Below are 25518 nucleotides of genomic sequence, written 5' to 3'. Positions count from 1 at the left end.
CCAACTAGACTTAATTATGCTGTTCTGAATATACACAACAGTCCAATAAGCAAACTCCCCTTAAAAAAAAGTGTAAATGGAACATATGCTTACAGGTTGAAGTTGAAGGGCAGAAAGAGAGAGAGAGTCTCCACACACCAGGTCAGACTGAACTAAAACTGCCCAGCTCAGTAAGAGAGCTAACCACTCCCCTGTCTTTACAGAGGTCACTTCTAAAACATCACTACTTTGGCCTGATGAAGGGCTTTTGCCCGAAACGTCGATTTCGGATGCTGCCTGACCTGCTGTGCTTTTCCAGCACCAATCTAACCTCCACTTTGGCCTGAAGTCTCATCTGTTTACATATAAACAAAAGGCCTCTCAAAATCCTTTCCATCTCTGTACAAAACCAGACTGATCGAAGCCCGGCCTGGTTTATTGTCCCTCTGAAAAAAGATCAAGGACAGAGTCTCCTTGCGCCAAGGAACAGCTTTAAGAGAGAAAAAAGGACTAGCTTTGTGACATCTCCCCCCCCTTAAACCAGAACCATCAATACCAAAAGATGGCTTAATTTTTAACCCTTCAAAACCTAGTTCATAGCCTAGACACACATATACTATACTAACTATAAACATGCAAACATGCACAGCCACATGCAAATTCAGGCCACGCTACACCCACCACCTAACGCCTCCATATCTCATTTGAGTCTCGATGATGCATTGATAATCACGTTTTTGTGACCTGCCACATGCACAATTATCAAATTGAATGGCTGCAACAAGCTCCATCTAAACAATCTGGCATTTTTGTGCTTAAAGTTTTTCCAAAGATGTCAATTTACAATTGTCTCAGGTACACTACTGGTAATATAAACACGGCAATGTGCAATGCCAACACCAAGCTTAAAGTTTCTTTCGCCAACGTTGAATATTTCTGTTGATGAACATTCAACTCCTTGAAAAAATACCCAATGGGTATTTCTATTCCCTCATCATCCTGCAGGATCACCACACTGACACCCACATCACTGGCACCAATAGCCACCTGGAAAGGCTTTGTGTGTAATCAGGTGTGGCTAATACTGGGGCAGTGGTGAACACAGTTTTTAGGCTGTCAAATGTCTTTTGACAGTCTGCTGTCCACTGAAACTTCTTGCCCTTTTTTAACAATTCAGTGAGTGAAGCAGCCACACTGCTAAAGGTCAGCACAAACTTTCGATAAAATCCTTTAAATCCCAGGAACCATAACACTGCATTTTTTTGTCGACGGTGTGGGAAATTCCCTAATTACTTTTATTTTCACATCCCTTGGGGCCATTTGCCCATGTCCAAAAACATGGCCCAGGAAGGTGACTCGGGCTTTCGCAAATTCAGTGAGGTTTACCACCAAGCCCGCCTTCCGAAGTCGGTCAAACAAGTTCAATAAATGCTGTAAATGTTCCTTCCATGAGTGACTAAAAATCACCAGGTCATCAATGTAAATCATCATCTGGTCATCATCCGAAATGTGGCTGGAGCGTTTTTCATACCAAATGGCAGGACTCTGAACTGATATAGTCCATTTGGCGTTACGAAAGCCAAAATTGCCTTTGCTCTCTCTGACAGAGGCACCTGCCAGTAGCCTCTGAGTAAGTCCAGCTTAAAAATGTAAGTTGCTTGTCCCAGTTTTTCAACCATGGTATTGGACATGCATCAGTCTTTGTAACGGCGTTGACTTTGCGATAGTCCACACATAACCATTGGGTACCATCTGGCTTTGGCACTATGACTATGGTTCAGCTGCCGTCACTAACTCATTTCAATTATGCCATCTTGGAGCATAGGCCTGGAGCATAGGGTGGCATGGTGGCTCAGTGGTTAGCACTGCTGCCTCATAGCATGAGGGTTCCAGGTTTGATTCCAGCCTCAGGCGACTGTCTGTGTGGAGTTTGCACATTCTCCAGTATCTGCATGGGTTTCCTCCCACAGTCCAAAAATGTGGAGGTCATGTGAATTGGCCATGCTAAATTTCCCATAGGTTAGGTGCGTTAGTCAGAGGGAAATGGGTCTGAGTGGGTTACTCTTCAGAGGGTCGGTGTGGACTGGTTGGGCCGAAGGGCCTGTTTCCACACTAAAGGGAATCTAATCTATCTCCTTCTGAACCTGTGCCAACTTTAAAGGGTTATATCTATCAGGATATTGTTTAAGCCGAACAGCATCACCTATATCTACATCATGCACAATTAGGTTAGTACTTCCCAGTTTATTTCCACATATCTCCCCATATGATTGTAATAACCCTTTCAGGTCATTTCGATTTTCTTCTGCAAGGTAACTCAATAATTTATCCCAATTTTTGACAGCTTCCTTATTGTCCAATTTGATTTGAGGAATATCCAATTCAGAATCCTCTGAACTGGTTTCTTCCTTCTGTGCTGTAATCATAAACATCTTCTCCTCTTGCTTTTCTTCCCTATCAGAATACCTTTTGAGCATATTCACATGACACACTGTGAGACTTCTTCCTATCTGGAGTCGTTATCAAGTACTCACTCAATTTCCTATCAATTTGATAAGGTCCGCTAAACCTTGCTTTTAGATTAGATTCCCTACAGTGTGGAAACAGGCCCTTCAGCCCAACCAGTCCACACAACGCTCCAAAGAGTAACCCACCGGACCCATTTCACTCTGACTAATGCACCTAACACTATTGGCAATTTAGCATGGCCAATCCACCTAACCCACCCAACCTTGGACTGTGGGAGGAAATTGGAGCACCCGGGGGAAACCCACACAGATTTGGGGAGAATGTGCAAACTCCACGCAGACAGTCACCAGAGGCCGGAATTGAACCTGGGACCTTGGTGGTAACTACTGAGCCACCATGCCGCCCAAAGCATCCCACTCAGACCCACGCCATCTCTGCGACCCCACACTCCCCATGGCTAATTCAACTAGCCTTCACATCCTGGACACTATGGGCAATTTAGCATGGCCAATCCACCTAACCCATCCACAGTGAGGAAAACCACACAGATACAAAGTGACCTCCACACAGACAGTCGCCCAAGGGTTGAATCAAACCCAGGTCCTTGGCGCTGTGAGGCAGCAGTGCAGACCACTGAGCCACCATGCCACACATCCACTGAGCCACCCATGGCTCCCCTGTTACTGGAAGTAACACCAGTACCTTATCCCCAATTGCAAAATTGCAAATTTGCAATTTCTTATCCGCTTCTTTTTTCATTGTATGCTGCAATACTTTTGAATGCTATCTCGTCAACTCTCCAGCTCTGTTTAATCATTCTCTAAAATTTGATACATAGTCCAAATGGATAGTCTCTGAATTCTGACTTATTAATATTTCCTTAATTAATTGTAACGGTCCTCTTACTTCATGCCCAAAAATTCAAATGGACTGAATTTGGTCAATTCATTTGGTGCATCTTTGATCATAGAAGGTACAAGTGGAACTCCCTTATCCCAATCATCTGGATAATCCTGACCATAAGCCCACCACATGGCCTTTAGTGTTTGATGCCATCTCTCTAGCGCTCCCTGTGATTCTGGATAGTACACAGTAGATTTGGGTTGCTTTATTCCCAAGTAATCCATAAACTCCTTGAATAGTTTAGATGTGAAGTTTGATCTTGATCTGACAGGATCTCTATTAGTAGTCCATATCTAGTAAAACATTTAAGTAATTCTTCTACAACCCTTTTAGCTATGATGTTGCAGAATGGGATTGCCTCTGGAAATCTAGTCGACACATCCATTATTGTTAAGAAATACATATTCCCACTTTTTGTTTGAGGTAGGGAACCTATACAATCAATTAAGACTCTTGTGAAAGATTCCTCAAATGCTGGAATAGGTATTAAAAGTGCAGGTTTTATTACTGCCTGTGGGTTTCTGATTAGCTGACATGTGGACAGCGAAGAGGGTTACCTCAGATTACAACAGAATCTTGACCAGATGGGCCAATGGGCTGAGAAGTGGCAGATGGAGTTTAATTCAGATAAATGCGAGGTGCTACATTTTGTGAAAGCAAATCTTAGCAGGTCTTATACACTTAATGGTAAGATCCTAGGGAGTGTTGCTGAACAAAGAGACTTGGGGTGCAGGTTCATAGCTCCTTGAAAGTGGAGTCATAGGTAAATTGGATGGTGAAGAAGGCATTTGGTATGCTTTCCTTTATTGGTCAGAGTATTGAGTGCAGGAGTTGGGAGGTTATGTTGTGGCTGTACAGGACATTGGTGAGGCCACTGTTGGAATATTGTGTGCAGTTTTGGTCTCCTTCCTATCGAAAAGATGTTGTGAAACTTGAAAGGGTTCAGAAAAGATTTATAAGGATGTTGCCAGGGTTGGAGGATTTGAGCTATAGGGAGAGGCTAAACTGGCTGGGGCTGTTTTGCCTGGAGCGTCAGAGGCTGAGGGGTAACCTTATAGAGGTTTACAAAATTATGAGGGGCATGGATAGGATAAATAGACAAAGTCTTTTCCCTGGGATGGGGGAGTCCAGAACTAGAGGGCATAGGTTTAGGGTGAGAGGGGAAAGATATAAAAGAGCCCTATGGGGCAACTTTTTCACATGGAGAGTGGTATGTGTATGGAATGAGCTGCTAGAGGAAGTGGTGGAGGCTGGTACAATTGCGACATTTAAGGGGCATTTGGATGGGTATATGAATAGGAAGGGTTTGGAGGGATATGGGCTGGGTGCTGGCAGGTGGGACTAGATTGGGTTGTGATATCTGATCGGCATGGACAGGTTGGACCGAAGGGTCTGTTTCCATGCTGTACATCTCTATGACTCTATGTATGACATATCTGGCAAAATTCAACAACATCTTTACGTAGTCCAGGCCAATAAAAATGTCTTTCTATTTTAGCCTGTGGTTTCCTCACCCCTAAATGACCTCAAGGGATAGCTCATGTGCCACTCGCAGCACTTCTATTCTATACCGTACTGGCAAACAATTTGATGAATCTCTGCCCATTTCTCATATGTTTGAATGTGTGATGGTCTCCATTTTCTCATTAAGACATCACTTGTTAAGTCATAACACATATGAATGCATTCACTTTCTTTCTCAGTAAATGCTTTTTGATATAAGACTTTCCTTAACCCTGTTTGTGAAAGATGTTTCATGACCCCTTTTAACCTTCTTAATTCCTCGTTTCAGATTGGTCCTACTTTCCCGATATTCTTCCAAAGCTTTGTCGGTTTCAGTTGCCTTAATGTTACGCTTGCATCCTTCTATTCTCTTAGCTAGTCTCACAATTTCACCTGTCATCCATAGTTCTAATCTTGTCATTTCTATCCCTCATTTTCACAGGGATATGTCTCTCAAACTCTCTTTAAAAGCCTCCCAAGTGGATTCACACTCAAATGCTGCTCCCAATCCACATCCCCCAACTCTTGCTGAATTTTGTTATAGTTGGCCTTCCCCCAATTTAGCACTCTTCCTTTCAGACCACTCCTGTCTTTGTCCATGAGTATTCTAAAACTTACAGAATTTTGATCACTATTCCCAAAGTAATCCCCTCCTGAAACTTCAACCACCCGGCCAGGCTCATTTCCCAACACCAGGCCCAGTATGGCCCCTTCCAGAGTTGGACTATTTACATACTGCTCCAGAAAACTCTCTGGATGCTCCTTACAAATTCTGCTCCATCTAAACCTCTAACACTAAGTGAATCCCAGTCAATGTTGGGAAAATTAAAATCTCCCATCATTACTACCCTGCTGCTCCATCATCTTTCCATAATCTGTTTACATATTTGTACCTCTGTCTCACACTCACTGTTAGAATTTCTGTAGTACAGCCACAACATTGTTACCACACCCTTCCTATTTCTGAGCTCTGCCCATATTTCCTCCCTGCTCGACTGCTCCATCATGCCCTCCTTCAGTACAGCTGTGATATCCTCGCTGACCAGTAATGCAACTCCTCCAATCCTTGCCCCCCTCCATTCCATCTGAAGCATCTATATTCTGGGATATTTAGTTGCCAGTCTCCCTTTCCCTCAACCAAGTCTCAGTAATAGTTCTAACACCAGAACTATTACTGGTACCTAGGTACTAATCCAAGTCCTAAGTTCATCTGCCTTTACTACTACACTTCTCACATTAAAACAAATTCACCTCAGACCACCAGTCCCTTTGCGTTCATCATCTGCTCCCTGCCTACTCTTTCCCTTAGTCACACTGACTTCATTCCTCTCATTCCTGATGAAGGGCTTTTGCCCGAAACATCGATTTTCCTGCTCCTCGGATACTGCCTGACCTGCTGTTCTTTTCCAGCACCATCTAATCTTGATGCTGACTTAATTATCTCGTTTCTTACAGACTTTAGTTACTACCTCCTTACTGTCCACTAACCTCTTCATTTTGTTCCCAACCCCCTGCCGCGTTAGTTTAAACCCTCTGCAACAGCGTTAGTAAAAGCACATCCAATGTCATTGGTTCCAGTCTGGCCCAGATGTAGACTGTCCGATTTGTAATAGTCCCACCTCTCCCAGAACGGGTGATAATGTCCCAAAAGTCTGAATCCCTCCCTCTTGCACCATCTCTCAAATCACTCGTTCATTCTGCCTATACTTTCATATCTACTCTGACTAACTCGTGGCACTGGTAGCAATCCTGAGATTACTACCTCTGAGGTCCTACTTTTTAACTTGGCTCCTAACTCCCTAAATTCTGCTTGTGAGAGCTCATCCTATTTTTTTCCCTGTATCATTGATGCCTATATGCACCACGACAGCTGGCTGTTCACCCTCCCCCTTCAGAATGCCCTGCAGCCAATCTTAGACATCCCTGACCTGTGCGCCTGGGAGGCAACAAATCATTTTGGAGTCTTGTTTCCAACCATAGAACCGACTATTTACTCCCGTTACAACTGAATCCCCTATCCCTATAGGCCTTCCACTCTTTTCCCACTCTTCTATACAGCAGAGCCAGCCATGGTGCCATGAACCTATCTTCTGCTGCCTTCCCCTGGTGAGCCATCTCCCCCAACAGCATCCAAAAAAGGAATGCCTGTTTTGGCGGGAGATGATCTCAGGGGACACCTGCACTGCCTTCTTGCTCTTTCTCTGCTTTTTTGTCACCCATTCCCTTTCTCCCACAGCATCCTAATGTGTGGTGCGACCAATTTGCTAAACGTGCAATCCACAACCTCCTCAGCATCATGGATGCTCCAAAATAAGTCCATTCACAGCTCCATAGCTATCATGCGCTCTAACAAGAGCTGCAGCTGGACACACTTCCTGCATGTGAAGGAGTCAGGGACATCAGCCTCATACCTGAGCTCTCACATTGAGCTAGAGGAGCATAATTCGGGTGCCCAGAGACAGGTTAAGAGTCAATTATATTATTTTAGATCGGGAGTCGCACAGGATGGTAGATTCAGTGAATCTGATGGCTTTTTAAACAACAATTGACAGTGGTTATATGGCTGCAGTTTGACTTTTTATTCCAAGTTTTTAAGAAATTCAAATTTCATCATCTACCTTACTGAGGTTTGAACACATGTCCTCAAAACATTAGTCTCGGGTTTTGAAGAACTGGAACTTTAATATTATCACTACACCACCAACTCCCTGTTGATCATCAACACCAGCCTTAAGGTATAATTTAATTTTGACCACTCGTGTATCCCAGATTAGTGGCCAACCTCCGTTGCCTGAGTGAATAACTCTGGCATTCTCTGTCACCAAATTAATTTCTCCCCTTAAGACATTCCTTAAAGCATACCTCCTTGAGCAAGCTTTTGGTCCTCTGACCAAACATTTCTTTATGTGGTTGGGTGTGACGTTATGTTCTGATATATTCTTGCAAAGCCCTGCGGAGGTTTTAATTTACTAAGGCTCTAACTAAATAAAAGTTGCTGTACAGAATGCATCTGTTAGAATTAATTTGAGCTGGAAACACAATGGCACATGCCCTCCCCAAAAATATTGTGGGACTACTTCCAGCACGTGGACTGCAGTGGTTCAAGATGGCAGCTCACTACTGCCATTTCAAGAGCAACTAAGGACAGGTAATAAATGCTGGTTAGACAGCGACACCCATTCTGGAACTTGATTCAAACAAAAACAGAAATTGCTGGAGAAACTCAGCAGGTCTGGCAGCAGCTGTGAAGAGAAGAAAGGGGTAACTTTCAAAGCCAGTGACCCTTTTTTCAGAATTTGAATCTTGTCTTCCATATCCAGTAATAGCAGAAAATCTGGAAGCACAGTTTGATAAACGCATCGCCGTCAACTATTAAACATTTACTTCACTGTGGATTCACAGTGTGAAGGAACAATGCAAATGGAATTAATCAAAACACGGTCCATTTTTATGATGTGTTCCATTTACATATTATCAGAAATTAGCCACTTTGCGAAATATCATTTTCAGATGCCAACATTTTTAAACGGCAATTCTGCATCAGTCCCCACCCCACCCACATCTCCTTCAGTCTCTTTCCCTCTATCCTCTTTCCCAATGTCATGGGAGCTCTGTCAATAAAAATATACATCAAACTGGAACACATACAAATGCTGTAGTTGGATGTACCACATGCAGTGAAACACTTCAAATTGGCTTATAAGCTTGTCACTTGTTTGAAATAACCAATAAAAGATTTCACTGTCATAACTTTTTGATGAACTGCACATCTACTATCAGTTTGAGAAAGCTTGATCTTGTTATATATCATTGTTAATCTAGGGACTATTGTACCCTGGGGAACAGACCATTGCCACAGCATTTGACAACACAGCAGGATTGTAAATATAAGCACATGGGCATTCTGCAACATGATGTACGCCAGTCCATGCACTTCTTGGATAGCTATCTATTCACCTGCGAAAACAAAACCAACTTTTCTGTGTTTTCATTTGCATTTGTGATGCACGAACATGCTGAGAATGAATAATTAGCTTGGTCATTAAAAGGAAAGCTCGTGTCTTACCATCCCTTCTATTCAGCTTTGCAAAGCCAGGGTTGTGACTGCTAGATAGCACAGAGGAGGAAGAGAATGCTGACTGAGGCAAGTCAGACACAAGATGATTGTCGCAATTATCTGTGAGATGAAAGAAAGAACATGCTTAAAATTATTGGGACAGTACAACACTGTATTGACACACAATCAATTCCAGATGGACACCACACACATTTTCAAAACTTACCAGGTCCCCATTTGACAGTCCTATGCTGAAAGGCTAATTTTCGTTTTTTCCCCTTAAGTTACACTGCTGAAGATGGTTAGAAATCTAAAACAACACAGCGGGAATGAACCTGGTTAGCTATTACCATTAACATCAAAAAATGTCCCAAGGTATTTTACTGGTGTGTTTTCAAACAAAACATGCCTCCAGTTCACAGAATGTGATACTGGAAATAGGTAATAAAAGTAACTTTTTTACTGAAATCTTAAAATGAGGAGAACAGAGTGCAAGAGAGGCAAATGTTTTTGGGATGGAATTCCAGTTCTGGATTATAATAGCTGTTCGTAGCGGAATGGTTAAGATCAGCAATTTGTCAGAATTAGTGCACCACAAGGAAAATTATTGGTATAAACCGAGCTGATGGCACTACTGGACAAGTCAAATCCCTGACTAAAATGTGGCTTGATAGATTATTTTCTTTAAGTTTTAGTTAATGTCGTTAAGTTCACAGAAACATAACCACATGAGGCTGCACAGTTTTTTTAACAACAGAAGTCTACTAAACAAGATATTTAAATTAAGCAAGTTATCTAGACATCGAATACAGTTCGAAAAAATTCTTAAGGCTGAAATTTTCCAAAATTTGGCAAACGTGTCATCTTTGGGGGGGGGGGGGGGGGGGGGGGGGGGGGGTGGGAGGGTTAATGAAGGGTATCACTCAGTGAACTCTAGTGGTTTTCCTCACCCAATTCTACACTGCTCACATGGTGAAGTTTGCACTGTGTGCCATTCTCTGCCACCTTGCAGTGGAAGTCCCCACCACTGGCAGGAACTTCAGTCGTGCACGCCACAGGATCCTTATTTAATGCTCAGTGATTCAAACACTGCAAGCTGGGAACAGCCCTTCATGGTTCCAGGGAGTGAAGTACCACACAGGAGGTAGCACTCAGAGAATGATTGGCACCCCAGCATTGCTCACAGTGATCTGGAGGTGGTAGATTGGATGGCTACCTTCTTTCTTCAGGGTCACCTCAGGGGTCAGAGCCACACCACACAAAAACAGACCCTTCAGTCCAATTTGTCCAAGTTTCCCAAACTAAACTAGTCCCATTTGTCTATTTTTGGCCCATATCCCTCTAAACCTTTCCTATATGCTTACTTATCCAGATGTCTTTTAAATGTTGCAACTTTACTTGCATCTACCATTTCCTCTGGCATTCATTCCACATACGAACTATCCTGTGTGTGAAAGAGTTGTCGCAGGTGTTCCTTTTAAATCTTTCTCCTTTCACCTTAAAAATATGCCTGCTCGTGATGAACTCCCTCATCCCAGGGGAAAGACCTTTGCTATTTGCTATTTGCCTTATCTATGCCACTCATGATGTTATAAAGTCACCCATCAACCTCCTACACTCAAGGGAAAAACTTCCCAATCTATCCAGCTTTTATCTTCCACAGCACTGCAGCCTTGTCTGAAGTTGGGTCACAGATCAACATAGTCTCCACAGATCAACATAGGCACAGCAATGCAGGAATAAGACCAACACAATTCTCTGCTCTGTAACATCATCTTCTCCTTGATACCTCTCACTCTCACCATCTCTGCTGCGGCAGCCCCCTCCCAGCAAGCTTTGTGGTCTACCATTTTCATCATTGCATGCAGCACCATCCATCACTCTGTCCCATCCCACTCCCTCAGACTACCAACCCTGCTCTTATGCTCTTCGCACTCACTCACTCGGTACAGCTTGCCTCCCGAACAGCCACACCCAATGACCATGTCACCCTCTTGCATTTCACCTGGTCTTTGCCTCATTCAGGAACAAACAGCTGACAATAGGGGACAGGGGGCTAAGAGGAGTGTGGTGGGGTGCCTAACAATTCTCTGCTCTCCCCTTAAAAGTGGAGAATTTTTATATTAGGCAGAGAGGACTATGACTGCTAATGTGGTGACGTTGAGATATCACATCTTGGCAACCAAATAAGAATCATTATAAAGTGCTGTGCCTCTCTCCCACCACAATGACTATGAATGTGTTCTTACCATGCACAAGCTTGCACTCCCAACTTGCAACACATTCAGCCTCTTATCTTTTGCAAGCATGAGGACCACCCACCATAGTCTCTGCCATAAAGAAAGCAGCCCTCAAGACATCTTCTACTCCGCCACAGAAAAATAATGACACAGACGCTCCGAGGAAGCACCAGCCACACTCTCTCCTACATCCTCCATCAGCTCAGGTACTGACATCTCAGTGCATACTTCGGCACAATTAGAGTTGGGAGCAAGTAATAGTGAGTACATCACCGATATGGCTTGGCAGCTGTCCAGTGAGGAGACACCCCATTCATTCAAATGGACAATCAGTTTGGAACAGGAAGTGACTTCACCACAGGAAATAACATCACCACAGGAAATGACATCACCAACCCAAAGAAACCGAAACATATAAATAGAAAGCGGGAATTTTCAGCATTGCTTCGCCCGAGGCCCACTGAAGATGTTACCTAGTAGGATAATGAAATGTCTGGAAATGAAACTTCCTGCTCAGCGAGCAAACCTACATCCAAAACCTCAACCTGCGCTACAAATCTTCTCAAAGTTCGCTAAGAGTTTATCACAGTCACTCAGAAAAATGGATCGAAGTTTGGAGAAGTGCACCAACATCATTGCTATTGTGCTGGCTCTGACTTATGAACATCTGACTTTCTCCATGGATGTGTTGGTAGGTATGATGAATGGCCAGGTCTTGCAAAATGCTCATTAGCTGCCAGATATGCATGCAGACCTGTTACTATTTTAAACTTGGTGGTCAGTACCAATGGCAGGACACGAACCTGTGGTTCCTCTTTCTCACTCTCAGAGATAGACTAGTGCCAGAGGAGAAAACTCATCCGGGACTCTCAGGAGACTCCAGAAGTACCATGTTGCTCCAGTCTGCTTTTGTTACCATGTTGATTTTTGTGATAATCAACACAGAACGCTTTGTGATGTATCCAGTTTTGGGATCATGATAATAGTAGCTGTCAGTGCCCATCATGAACTTAATCACTTCCCTCAAGTGAGATTATTTCTCTGATTAAGTCTGTAAGGATGTTGTTTAATAGCTAACACATCCCCTATTATAAAATCAATACCACAGCTAGTTTTTGGTAGCCTATTTATTCAAATTAACTTAAAATCTGAAATAGCATGTGCAAGACACTTTGATAATCTTCTAGCACATTCCATTTAATTCAATCTGATTTCTGGTGGATCGACTTTTGGATTTTCAAATTTGGATTCATTTTCTAACTGCAGAGATACTTTCACTTCATTCACTATTACTTTTACGATCATCAATAAATATTGTTAAAATGTCAGCAACATACAGCACTGGTGACCCCCGGCCTTTTCATTAGACATTGTGGATAAGGAAAAAACATTGTCTATTTATCCTATCCATGCCCCTCATGATGTTATAAACCTCTATAAGGTCACCCCTCAGCCTCTGATGCTTTTGTTGCAATCAACTTGAATGCTCTAGTCAAATAAATATCTATCAACCTATGTGTTATACTTTGTTTTCAACTCCAAAGCAGAGGCCTGTATTCTGAAGACAGATCCATAATATTACAGCATATGATGTTTTGGTACAAATGTTCCTGCTTCACCTGCAGTTATACTTGCAGCAATGGAATCAATGTAATGTCTTCAGTCAATAATGTGCATGTCGCATACTCAACATGAGCAAGCTCAGAGCCCAGATTACATTGGCAGGTCTGTGAAGTTGTGGCTGTGCAAACAGTTCGCGTAGTTGACAGACGTCAAGTCATGTCCCTCAACAAGAACACAACTCTGGCTGGTATACATCATGTCATCTAAAACATGGAAAACCAAAAGGAATATGGCTACGTTTTGACATTTTCAACTGAACCCACAGCCTCAATAGCTTGATAGGGGTCAAGCACTATAGATTGCTGCTCCACCTTTTGTGAAGTGTTTTCATCTATGAACAGCCTCATTCCAATTTGGAAACTGCTCCCCTTGTTCCGGAACTGACCTTGCCAGAAGAAATTGTTTCTGTCCACCTACTGCATATCAAATGCTTTAATCATTCAAGTCGATCAACTTTTATTCAGCATTCAAGAGAATACCATCTAGTTTTGAAACCAAAGAGAGTGGAAAAGTAGATGTCTTTGACTTTAAAAACTCAATGGATTAAACAGCTACAATCCCATCCCTGCTCTCAATGTTTCACTCTCATACCTGTCCCCAGTTATCAAAAGGTCTCTTGCCAACTCCCCTAAAACAAACATACCACTATCACAAGTCTCTTGGACCCTCCCTGAGATCCTTTCACTGCCCCCACCACCCCACCCATGTTAACCTCATCTGTTATTGGTCTCCTAATCTCTCCTCTAAATGTTCCTCACCACCTTACTCCCACAGGAACAGTGAGAATATTTCCAAGTCAGGACAGCAAGAGGCTTGGAAGGGAATTTGCAGATGGTGATGCCCCAAAGTATCTACTGCCCTTGACCCTCTTGATGGTAATGTTTGTGGGTTTGGAAAGTACTGTCCAAAGAGCACTGGTGAATTTCTGTCGTGCATCTTGCAGACAATACACACTGATACTGAGCGTAGGTGGTTCAAGGAGTAGATTCTTGAGGATATGGTGCCAATCAAGTATGTCCTGGATTGTGTCAAGCTTGGAGTTGTTGCAACTGCACTCACTGTAGGAAATGTTTCATCACACTCCTGATTTGTGACTTATTGATGGAGAACAGGCTTTGTGGAATCAGGAGATGAGTTACTCGCTGGTGGATTCCTGGCCTCTGACCTGCTCTTGCAGCCACAGATATCATCCGAAAGTCCACTCAGTTGATTCTTTGCCCTACCACCCCAACGTGAATTATCTGAATTACTTACATTTCCACTAGACTCACCTCTTCATCCTCAGATCATCCTCCCTCCTGCATTCTGCATGTGGGCGGCACGGTGGCACAGTGGTTAGCACTTCTGCCTCACAGCGCCAGAGACACGGGTTCAATTCACGCCTCAGGCGACTGACTGTGTGGAGTTTGCACATTCTCCCCGTGTCTGTGTGGGTTTCCTCCGGGTGCTCCGGTTTCCTCCCACAGTCCAAAAATGTGCAGGTTAGGTCAATGGGCCACGCTAAATTGCCCGTAGTGTTAGATGCAGGGGTAAATGTAGGGGAATGGGTATGGGTGGGTTGCGCTTCAGCGGGTCAGTGTGGACTTGTTGGGCTGAAGGGCCTGTTTCCACACTGCAAGTAATCTAAAAAAAAAATTCTGCCTCACGAGAAAGGTAGCAATGATGAGGAGGTGCTGGTTTTGAACTCGGGTGGACAAAGTCAGAAGTCAATGAAACCAGGTTATAGTCCAACAGGTTTATTTGACATCACAAGCGTTTGAAAAGCTGCTGCTTTTGTCACTTGACAAAGGAGCAGCACTTTGAGAGCTTGTGATTTCAAATAAACCTGCTGGATCATAATCTGGTGTTGCGTGACTTCTGACAGAAGAGATAACCACAGTAGCTGCTGTCCTCATATCTCAGTGAAACTGTCCACTTGTTCTCTTTCAGTTCAAATTTTAGAGACTGGAAGTCTGCCTACTGTCTGGCCAAACTGCTCTTGCCTTGATGTTCAAGTGTAAGTGGCAGCATATGAAAATTTGTACAACATCCCCTGGGCAACCTGCACCAGTGGTAACCAAGCTACACAGGCTTGATGTTGCAGTGACTATAACAAGGTCAGGTATGTGGATCTCATTGAGTATGAGTTCCCTGTTTGAGGCTTTTAACCTAAACAGGGAGTCTTGGCTGACAGATATAAACAGGAGTGTCCGTTCACTCGAAGCTGGCTCTGAAGAATCCAGACTAGTGTCAAGTACTATGCGCACATAAATAAAGGGTGACTTGGTGAGAGAATACTGGAGTTATTTCAGGTGTCATGTAGAAATCAAGGCAAAGCAGATGCCACTCTTGAATTAAAGAAAAAGCCCGAAAGTATATTCATCATAATTGTATAAAACCTTGAATACATAAAACTAAACGTTCATGGGCTGATGCAGGATGACAAACATAGGCAGACACACAAAGTGATAGAAGAGTCCTGAAGAAGGGCTTATGCCCAAAACGTCGATTCTCCTGCTCCTCGGATGCTGCCCTGGCCTGCTGCGCTTTTCCAGCACCACACTTTTCAACACAAAGTAATAGATCAGATGGAAGTAATGAGCTATGATTGATATAATATCTGTGGTCAAAAAGCATAGTACAAGACATAGTCAGGAGGCATGGGATAGAGGGAAATTTGGCCAATTGGATGGAAAACTGGCTAACCGGTCGAAGTCAGAGAGTGGTGGTAAATGGTAAATATTCAGCCTGGAGCCCAGTAACAAGTTCCGCAGGGATCAGTTCTGGGTCCTCTGCTGTTCATAATTTTTATTAATGACTTGGATGAGGGAGTCGACGGGTGGGTCAGTAAATTTGCAGATGATACGAAGATTGGTGGAGTTGTGGATAGTCAGGAGGGCTCTTGTCGGCTGCAAAGGGACTTGGATATGATGCAGATCTGGGCTGAGGAGTGGCAGATGGAGTTCAACCCTGCCAAGTGTGAGGTTGTCCATTTTGGAAAGACAAATAAGAATGCGGAATACAGGGTTAACGGTAGGGTTCTTAGTGAGGTGGAGGAACAGAGGGATCTTGGGGTCTATGTTCATAGGTCTTTGAAAGTTGCCACTCAGGTGGATAGAGCTTGTAAGAAGGCCTATGGTGTATTAGCGTTCATTAGCAGAGGGATTGAATTCAAGAGTCGTGAAGTGATGTTGTAACTGTACAGGACTTTGGTTAGGCCACATTTGGAGTACTGTGTGCAGTTCTGGTCGCCTCACTTTAGGAAAGATGTGGAAGCTTTGGAGAGGGTGCAGAGAAGATTTACCAGGATGTTGCCTGGAATGGAGAATAGGTTGTACGAGGATAGGTTGAGAGTGCTGGCCTTTTCTCATTGGAATGGCGAAGGATGAGGGGTGACTTGATAGAGGTTTAAGATGATCAGAGGAATAGATAGAGTAAACAGTCAGAATCTTTTTCCCCGGGTGCAACAGAGTGTTACAAGGGGACATAAATTTAAGGTGAAGGGTGGAAGGTACAGGGGAGATGTCAGGGATGGGTTCTTTACCCAGAGAGTGGTGGGGGCATGGAATGCGCTGCCTGTGGGAGTGGTAGAGTCAGAATCTTTGGTGACCTTTTAGCGGCAATTGGATAGTTACATGGATAGATGCTTAAGCTAGAACAAATGTTCGGCACAACATCGTGGGCCGAAGGGCCTGTTCTGTGCTGTATTGTTCTATGTTCTATGTTCTAAGACGGAATATATTCATCTGACCTCGTGCACCACTTCTTAATAGTAACTGATTATTTTAGAGGTTTTTTTCAGTAAATACACTTCTGGTATTCAACAGAAAGTTTAAAGTACGTGGTGGACTTTCACTATTTGAAGCAAGGAAAGGCAGGTCAAGGTTTTGAGATGAGACTACATCTCAAGTAGCATGCAGGGTGTTGATCTGTGTGAAGAACGAAGGATGGCTCCATACTATAAAGTTAACTTGTGGAGAAAATTTGGTGCTGTTGTACATGAATTACATAGAGTTAACATGTAGGTTCAACAAGCAATCAAAAATGCAAGTGGCATATTGGCCTATGTTGCCAACTGGTTACAATGTGATAGTATTGTTATAATTATGTGAGAGTTTGCCGAAACTAAACTTGGAAATACGCACCTATGAGAGAATAAACTTGCCTCAAAGGGAGTGTCACAAAGATAGATTTGTGGCATAAGAGGGTTATAATCTTTGGGAAGAAATTGAACAAAATGAGCCAATAATTCTTTATAATTTAGAATAAAGAGTTATCTTATTGAAACCGATATGAATCTGGGAGGGTTTCGACAAGGTTAATATTGAGAGGTTGTTTAACCTGAACTGGAACAGCCAGAATTGCATCAAAGTCTCATGAGGAAGGCTTTGCCATTTAGGACGAACACTTCTCTTCACTATTCTCGACCTCAGACAGCTACAAGTGGACGTTCAGGTATTAATACATTCAAGAACAAGATCGATAGGTTTGTGACCACTAAGGGAATCGATGGGCAGGGAAAGATAAACCGTAGCTCACAGAATCTTAGAACTGGTACAGAACTGAGGCCATTCAGCTTGAGATGTCTATGTTGCTACTCCAAATAAGCAATTCACTGTATAGCATTCCCCTAACTCTCCCCCTGCACATCCTTCCTTTCCAGATAACTCAAATTCCTTCTTGAATATGACGACAACAGGGGAAAATGCTAAGAGGTAGATGAAGTATCAGTAGATGCTGCAGGCAGTGAAGGAAACAAATGGCATGTTGGCTCACATGGCAAGAAGATTCACAGACAAGAGTTAGGTATGTCTTGCTGCAATTGCACAGGGTTTTGTGATACCACACGTAGAGTATTGTGTGTAGCTTCGGTCTCCTTTTCAAAGGAATGACGCTCTAGATATGGAGGGAATGCAAGAAAGATTTACCAAAAACTGATTCCTGGGATTACAGGACTGAAAGGGGAGCAGTTGGCCTAGTGATGTGATCACAGGCTGTTAATCAAGAAACCCATGATAATGTTCTTGGGACCTGGGTTCAAACTTGGCAGATCTTGGACTTTGAATTTAAATAACAATTTGAAATTATGAGTCTAATGATGTTAAAAATCACAAGACCAGGTTATAGTCCAACAGGTTTATTTGGAAGGACTAGCTTTCGGAGTGCCACTCCTTCATCAGCTAGCTCTGGAAGAGAATCATAAGACACAGAATTTACAGCAAAACATTACACGGTCATGTAATTGAAATGATATATTGAAAAAGCCTAGATTGTTGTTAAGTCTTTCATCTTTTAGAATGGGTTGAAAGTTTCAGTTCATTAATATGTAAATTCCAGAACTTGTTTTAAGTCACATTGATGTTCCAGAATTCAATAAGCAAATAGCCTACTGTTGCTATTTCTGATGAATGCCTACGCTGGGTTAGCTTGGCCTCATTAAATGGGAGAAAAGTCTTGAGGGGCCATTTGTTTTAAGTTATGTTTCAGAGGTAGTCCCTTTTGTTACTGATCCACACACAAGACATTTCACCTGTGGTTTCTTCATCTTTAAGCATTGATGGATTCCTTGTGTATAGGCTTCCATCTGTCTTTATTCCTTTTCACTGATGCTTATGAGTACATTGTATAATTGGTTACAGTATCTCATCCAAGCAGGAATCATAATTTCAAATCCCTTAAGTTACAACAGAAGTCAAATCTGGTTATTTGTAGCTGAAAATGTGTTGCTGGAAAAGCGCAGCAGGTCAGGCAGCATCCAAGGAGCAGGACAATCGACGTTTCGGGCATGAGCCCTTCTTCAGGAATGAGGAAGCTCATTCCTGAAGAAGGGCTCATGCCCGAAATGTTGATTCTCTTGCGCCTTGGATGCTGCCTGACCTGCTGCGCTTTTCCAGCAACACATTTTCAGCTCTGATCTCCAGCATCTGCAGTCCTCACTTTCTCCATAATCAAGGGCTATGGAGATAAGGCAGGAACAGGATACTGATTAGGAATGATCAGCCATGATTATATTGAATGGCGGTGCAGGCTCGAAGGGCTGAATGGCCTACTCCTGCACCTATTGTCTATTGTCTATTGTCTATTGTCCTCTGGTTATTTGTAGGCTAGCTAACACCAAAAGAAACAGCCAGAGCTGTTGGAGTGTCATAAAAGCAATGTGCAAAGTCATAAGAAAGAACATACACAGGGATCAAAGTTGTTTGCTCACCACAGTGCCCAATAATAGGAGTTTCCTGCACCTTAGGAGTTTCAGCTTTAAAGTCCCAAGCGATCAAATTGTAGCATGGCTGTGTTTGATTTGTAAAGTACAGTGACATGGGATTATATTCCCTCTGGTAGGAACCTTGTAAATATGTTTCACGTTTATGCTCTAAAAGCTGTTATTTAAATTTCAATTATTATTCCAATTCCCTTTTAAACATTACCAAGCTGCTTCACAAAAACAAAGCTCAAATTTCTCTCTGATTAATTTTAAATGCTGAACCCTCTGCTTACTGACATTCATACCTGGGCAAATACTTGCTCTCTACTTACTCTGTCAAAACCCTAATTTTCAAAATCTCAATTAAGTCCCTTCTTAAATGTCTCTGCTCTCGGGGAACACCGCTCCCAGCTTTCATGTCACTTCTGAAATGTGTCATTCAGCGTTGGATACAATATTCTTGCATAAGCCTAACCTATAAGGGTTTCGCATAATTTACATGCTTTTATGTTTCTTCATTATTTGTAAAGCCAAGTAAACTATATGCTATCCCAAATAAATCAGCAGATTGCTCGAATTGTTACTACACTGTCCCAAAGTAACAGTGTTAATGGGACAGTCAAATGATCTTCCAACATCCAATCAATCCTTCTGTGCAATTTACTTTTTTTCCCCAGTAGTTTATCCATATCCCTGCCTTTTTATAGTTATCATTAATACTCAATTCAATATGCAACTCATTACATTCATTCAAGTTGAAGGTCATTTGCCAATCATCCCTCCAAGCTTTATAAAGTCTTTTTGAATATAATTACCTCTTCAACTCTATTAGCTCTCCCATACAATTTTGAATTATCTGGAAATTTTGGCATTCTATTTGATATTCGTGCACACAGGTCATTAGTGATTGAAATATGGGCACAGATCTGTTCTCCCCATTATTGTACAACTACTACGCTCCACTTGAATGATCCCTGTGGTAGTCTTTCTGCTTTTCCTTTTCAGACCCAATTCTGTCAAATTTGCTATGTCTCTCACTTTACATCTGGCCAGTAATTGGTCTCATATAGTGGAATTTTATCTGTAGCTTGTGAACATCTAAATAAGCACTGTCATGTGTATTCCTGGTATGCACTGTAGTTGAGACACAATAGTGAAGAAAAATACTTCTTACACTTCCATGCTAACCTAAAACTCCAAATGTTTATTCCTTTTATTTCTCTACAAATCTCATGATTAGTGCAGAAATAATGCTCCAGTGAGGTGTTGGCAACTCTCCACGTATCTTGCGGAAGACCACATGCAGTATATATGCACAGAGTTGGTCTGTGTCACTAAAGGCTTCACTGCTTGCAGTATTGCTCACCATTCTCTGGTTATCACTGTGGCCTTGAACTGTTTGCTTCTGGCTTCATCCAAGAATTAGCAGTGGATCATCTCAAAACCAGCTACACCACCAGGAGAGGTGATGACCCAGCAGTATTATTGTCGTACTATTAATCAAGAGACCCAGATCACGTACTGGGGACCAGGGTACAAATCCCACCATAGTGGATAGTGGAATTTGAATTCAATAAAAAGTCTGGAATTCAGGTTCTAATGATGACCATGGAACCAACTCTCAAGAAAAACCCATCTGGTTCACTAATGCCCTTTAGGGAAGGAAACTACCATCCTTACTTGGCCTGGCCTACATGTGACTCCAGATCCACACAATGTGGCTGACCCTTAACTGTCCTCTGGACAACTGAGATTGGCAATAAATGCCGGCCTAGCCAGTGGCACCCTTATCCCATGAGTGAAAAAAAATGCACCATTGCATCCAGATAGTGAATGATGCCTTATTTGACCGAGTTGGTCATCACTTTCATTTGACAATGAATACTGCCTCACGGAGACTGAGGACCTCAGGTTTCACCTCTATTACAACATTCCCCAAGTTGCAAGGCAGCATTGGATTAAAGCCATCATCCAGTATCTATCTACAAGGATACTTAGAATGAGTGGATAGATTCTTTCCTAGAATCATGAGCAGAATGACAGCTTTTAACGTGAGTGTGGTCAGCTTCTGAGTAGCTGCCTTCACTTCTTTATTCGCTGACAATCCTGGCTTGGTCAGATCTTCACTTGAACCCTCAAAGTGCATAGACATATCCTACAGGACTTGAGGCATCCCTTGATGATAAGACTATAAACCCCTCTACTGGACAGAGAGGTGATAGAATGAATACTACTTTCTGAGCAAACTATGTATGCACACAGGTAGGCCACTCACCCCATCAAATCTGCTCCATCATCCAATGGGTTCATGGCTGACCTGATAGTTCTCAACTGCACTTGCCTTCCCCTTTATACTCTTACTGATCAACTTAGCCTTGAACATACTTAACGTGCTAGCCTCTACAGCCCTCTGCAGTAAAGAAACCTGATTCACTACCTTTAGAGAGTCAAAGTTCATCCTCATCGCAGTCCTAAATGGGTGACCTTTTACTCAGAGATTATGCTCTCTGGTCCTCACCTCTCTCACTAGGAAAATTAACCTCGCTACATCTGCCCTGTCAGGCCCCCGAAGAATCTGACATGTTTCATTAACGTCTCCTCTCATTCTTCTCAACTCCAATAAGTGGAAGCACAAACTACTTAACCTTTCCTCTGAAGAAAGTCCCTCCAGATCTAGAAGTAACCTTCTCTGCCACTGTCAGTGTACCTTTCTTCAAGTAAAGGGGGTCAAAGCTATTCACAGTATTTCAGCTGTGATCTGACCAGTGCCTTGTGTTGTTTTAGCAAAGCTTGCATATTTTTCAAATGAATTTCTTTTGAAATAAAAGCCTGCCCTTTGCTATTACGTGCTGAACTCACATGATAGCTTTCTGTAACTCACGTGCTAGGACCCACTGGCGCATAATCTCAATTTCCCCACAATATATTTCATCTGAAAAGTTTTGGTCTGCTCACTTAACCAATCTACATCCCTCTGTGCATACTTTATAATCCCTCATTACTTGCCCATTTGGTGAAAGCACATATACTTTCCACATTCAAGCCATTAAAATATCTTTTGTAAATAATTGTGGCACCTGTTCTAATCCCTATCGCACTTCACTATTTACAGATTTCTATCCTTATCCTAACCTTCAATTATTTAATCTATCCTCTATCCAAACCATTTTTTACCTACAACACCATGGGCTCTTATCTCCTGAATAGCCTTAAATCTAAGCCGTATCTTTAGGAAAGACAAATCTATTACATCCAGTGACTCCCCTTTATCCATCCAGGTTGTTACTCCCTCAAATACAAACTGAGGGCACAGCCTTAGAGTAACGAGAAGACATTTTAGGACGGAGATAAGGAGAAACTACTTCAGCCAGACAGTGGTGACTTTACAGAATTCATTGCCATACAAGGTTGTGGAGGCCAGGGCATTGAGTTTATTTAAGACTGAGATAGATAGGCTCTTTATTGTCAAAGGGATAAAGGGTGACAGGGAGAAAGCAGTAGAATGGGGTTGAGAAACTCATCAGCTATGATTGAATGGCGGAGCAAACTCAATGGGCTGAATGGCCTAATTTCTAATCCTATGGTTTTATAATTCTAATGCATGTGTCAGATATTAGCAAAACTTGCATAATTTAAAGGGGCAGCACAGTGCCTCAGCGCCAGGGACTCTGGTTCAATTCTAGCTTTGGGCAACTGTCTGTGTGGAGTTTGCACGTTCACCCCATGTCTGCAGGGGCTTCCTCTGGGTGCTCCAGTTTCCTCTCAGAGTCCAAAAATGTGCAGGTTAGGTGATTTGGCCATGCTAAATTGTCCCACAATGTTCAGGTATGTGTAGGTTGGGTGCATTAGCCAGGGGTTAAATGTAGAGGAATGGGACTGGGTGGGTTACCCTTTGGAGTATCAGTGTGGACTTGTTGGGCCGAAGGGCCTGTTTCCACACTGTAGGGATTCTATTCTATATGCTAAATTGCCCGTAGTGTTAAGTGAAGGGGTAAATGTAGGGGAATGGGTCTGGGTGGGTTGGGCTTCGGCGGGTCGGTGTGGACTCGTTGGGCCGAAGGGTCTGTTTCCACACTGTAAGTAATCTAATCTAACCTAATCTAATCTAATCCTCTTCATGAAACTGCGCTGATGCTGCTTGATTTTATGATGTATTTTAAAATGCACTGCTGTTACACTCCTGATAATTGACTAATATTTCCTGAGTCATATATATTAAGCCTACGAGCCTACAGTACCTGTTTTTTTTGCTTGCCTTCCTTTTAGACTAAAGCCATTACATTGGCAATTTTCCAATCCTCTGTGACTTTTCTAGAATCTAAGAATTCTTGTAATTCTTGCTTTCAATGTGTTTATGAAGATCTCCGATGAAACCCATCACATCTAGGGGACTTATTAATTACTCCCTGTTGGTATTCCATATACTTTCACTCTAGTGATAGTTATTGCATTAGTTCCTACCCCCTTAGAGACACTTGGCTATTTAGTCAGACTGCTGTAGGTGCATTTGCAGTTGCTGGTCTTGTGCTGCGTTCCAGCACCTTCCTGGAAACGCTGTAATCATTGTCATACTTGGCTACACTCTCCATTACATGCCCCTGCAAAGTAGTAAGGACCTAAAGGGCAATGAGACACTGGAGGGAGACAGCTCACTGGGGGAGGATCAGCGAGAGAGAGAGGTGGCAGCAGCAGGAAGAAACCCTGACCAGAGAGGTACCCTTAATGCATGATGAGTTGGTGTCCACTTAGCACCCTCCAAAAAGCAGACATACTTCCTCTCCCACACAGCCTCCATAATAGATCAGGTCAACATGTTGTAATCGAGAGGATCCCCTGCCTTTGGCTTCCTGTTGGAGAGTGAAAAGGCTTGGGGCACAAGCTGTAGTTTTTTAATGTCGCGAAAACCAATAACTCAGTGATAACAATTATGGAGTCTAAACCAATCTCACATTTGATTTGACCTGTCACCATTTCTGTCCCCCTTTTGCTCCAATAGATTTTGCTGCAGCGGTGACTTCTTGATCCAAAAACAGACTGGGTTTCCACTATCCTGCAGAACGAAAACTCCAACCCATGACATTAAAACAAAACTTGATAAAACGATTAAACAAAAAACAACTGCAGATATAATAAGTCTGAGACAAAAACAGAAATTGCTGAAGGATTTCTGGTCTCCTTCCTATCGGAAAGATGTTGTGAAACTTGAAAGGGTTCAGTTTAGATTTACAAGGATGTTGCCAGGGTTGGAGGATCTGAACTACAGGGAGAGGCTGAACAGGCTGGGGCTGTTTTCCCTGGAGTGTCGGAGGCTGAGGGGTGACCTTATAGAGGTTTATAAAATCATGAAGGACATGGATAAGATAAATGGACAAAGTCTCTTCCCTGGGGTGGGGGCGTCAAGAATGAGAAGGCATAGGTTTAGGGTGAGAGGGGAAAGATATAAAAGAGACCTAAGGGGCAACCTTTTCATGCAGAGGTTGGTACGTGTATGGAATGAGCTGCCAGAGGATGTGGTGGAGGCTGGTACAATTGCAACATTTAAGAGGCATTTGGATGGGTATATGAATAAGAAGGGTTTGGAGGGATATGGGCCGGGTGCTGGCAGTTGGGACTAGATTGGGTTGGGATGTCTGGTCGGCGTGGACAGGTTGGACCGAAGGGTCTGTTTCAATGCTGTACATCTCTATGACTCTATGACTCTGAACTCTGCAGGTCTGGCAGCATATAGAGAGATGGCAGAGTTAACTATCAAGTCCGAGTTCTGTCAGGTCATGGAATCCAAAACATTAACTCTAATCTTTCTCCACAGATGCTGCCAGATGTGTTGGGTTTCTCCAGCAATTTGTGTTTTGGATAAAACACACTTGATCCCCTCTGTTCTCCTTTTTTCTCTCTCATGCAGCTATAAGGTGATTCAATCTCAGCTGCGAATTAGAAGATTTAGAGTTCCAAGTAGATCTTTGAACTAAATGGGCACAAGACCATGACTGTTCTAATTCCCTTGCTGTCACAAGAGTTAAAATGTGTTGCTGGAAAAGCGCAGCAGGTCAGGCAGCATCCAGGGAACAGGAGAATCGACGTTTCGGGCAAAAGCCCTTCTTCAGGAATCAGAGAGTTAAAATATCCCCACCTTTCTCAGCTGTATTCCGTCTGTATCTATATCAAGTGAACTGCAGCAGTTCAAAGGTGGCACCACACCTTATCAAAGCAAATTCAGGACAGGCAATAAATACAACTTGGAAGCAACACCCAAATCCCATGATAAAATGCCAAAGTTTTGTTCTGTGCTGATCTTTTCACTTTTATCCTGCTCTTTTTAAAACACGGTCTCACTGGATATTGACTACACAAAGTTAATAAAAATGAGCAGGAGCGACCATATTTGCATGAAAAAAGTGACCAAACATTTAATCAATAATAAAATATATAATCAATTGTAATATGGCAAAATATTTGAACGGTCATGATTTGGATGTGCCGGTGTTGGACTGGGGTGTACAAAGTTAAAAATCGCACAACACCAGGTTATAGTCCAACCGGTTTATTTGGAAGCACTAGCTTTC

General features: G+C 42.7%; 1 protein-coding gene across 3 annotated transcripts in view; it reads right to left on the bottom strand.

The window, feature by feature from the left end:
* Positions 1 to 25518, bottom strand: part of LOC122551780 (contactin-associated protein-like 5) — a 1290980-nt gene that overhangs the window by 1168482 nt on the left and 96980 nt on the right. For 2 of the 3 annotated variants that reach the window (XM_043694243.2, XM_087989330.1), the window contains exon 2: positions 8921 to 9031. In XM_043694243.2, the coding sequence (XP_043550178.2) occupies positions 8921 to 9031 (111 nt within the window). Of the gene's footprint in view, positions 1 to 8920; positions 9032 to 25518 lie in introns of those variants that run through there. The other variant, XM_043694244.2, reaches the window with a different exon arrangement.

Source organism: Chiloscyllium plagiosum, unplaced genomic scaffold (genome assembly GCF_037043375.1).
Source record: "Chiloscyllium plagiosum isolate Xiang-an unplaced genomic scaffold, Cpla_swu_hap1 HiC_scaffold_7, whole genome shotgun sequence".
Taxonomy (NCBI): domain Eukaryota; kingdom Metazoa; phylum Chordata; class Chondrichthyes; order Orectolobiformes; family Hemiscylliidae; genus Chiloscyllium; species Chiloscyllium plagiosum.
The sequence above is the reverse complement of the archived record's forward strand: the minus strand, read 5'-3'. Positions and strand labels throughout refer to the sequence as shown.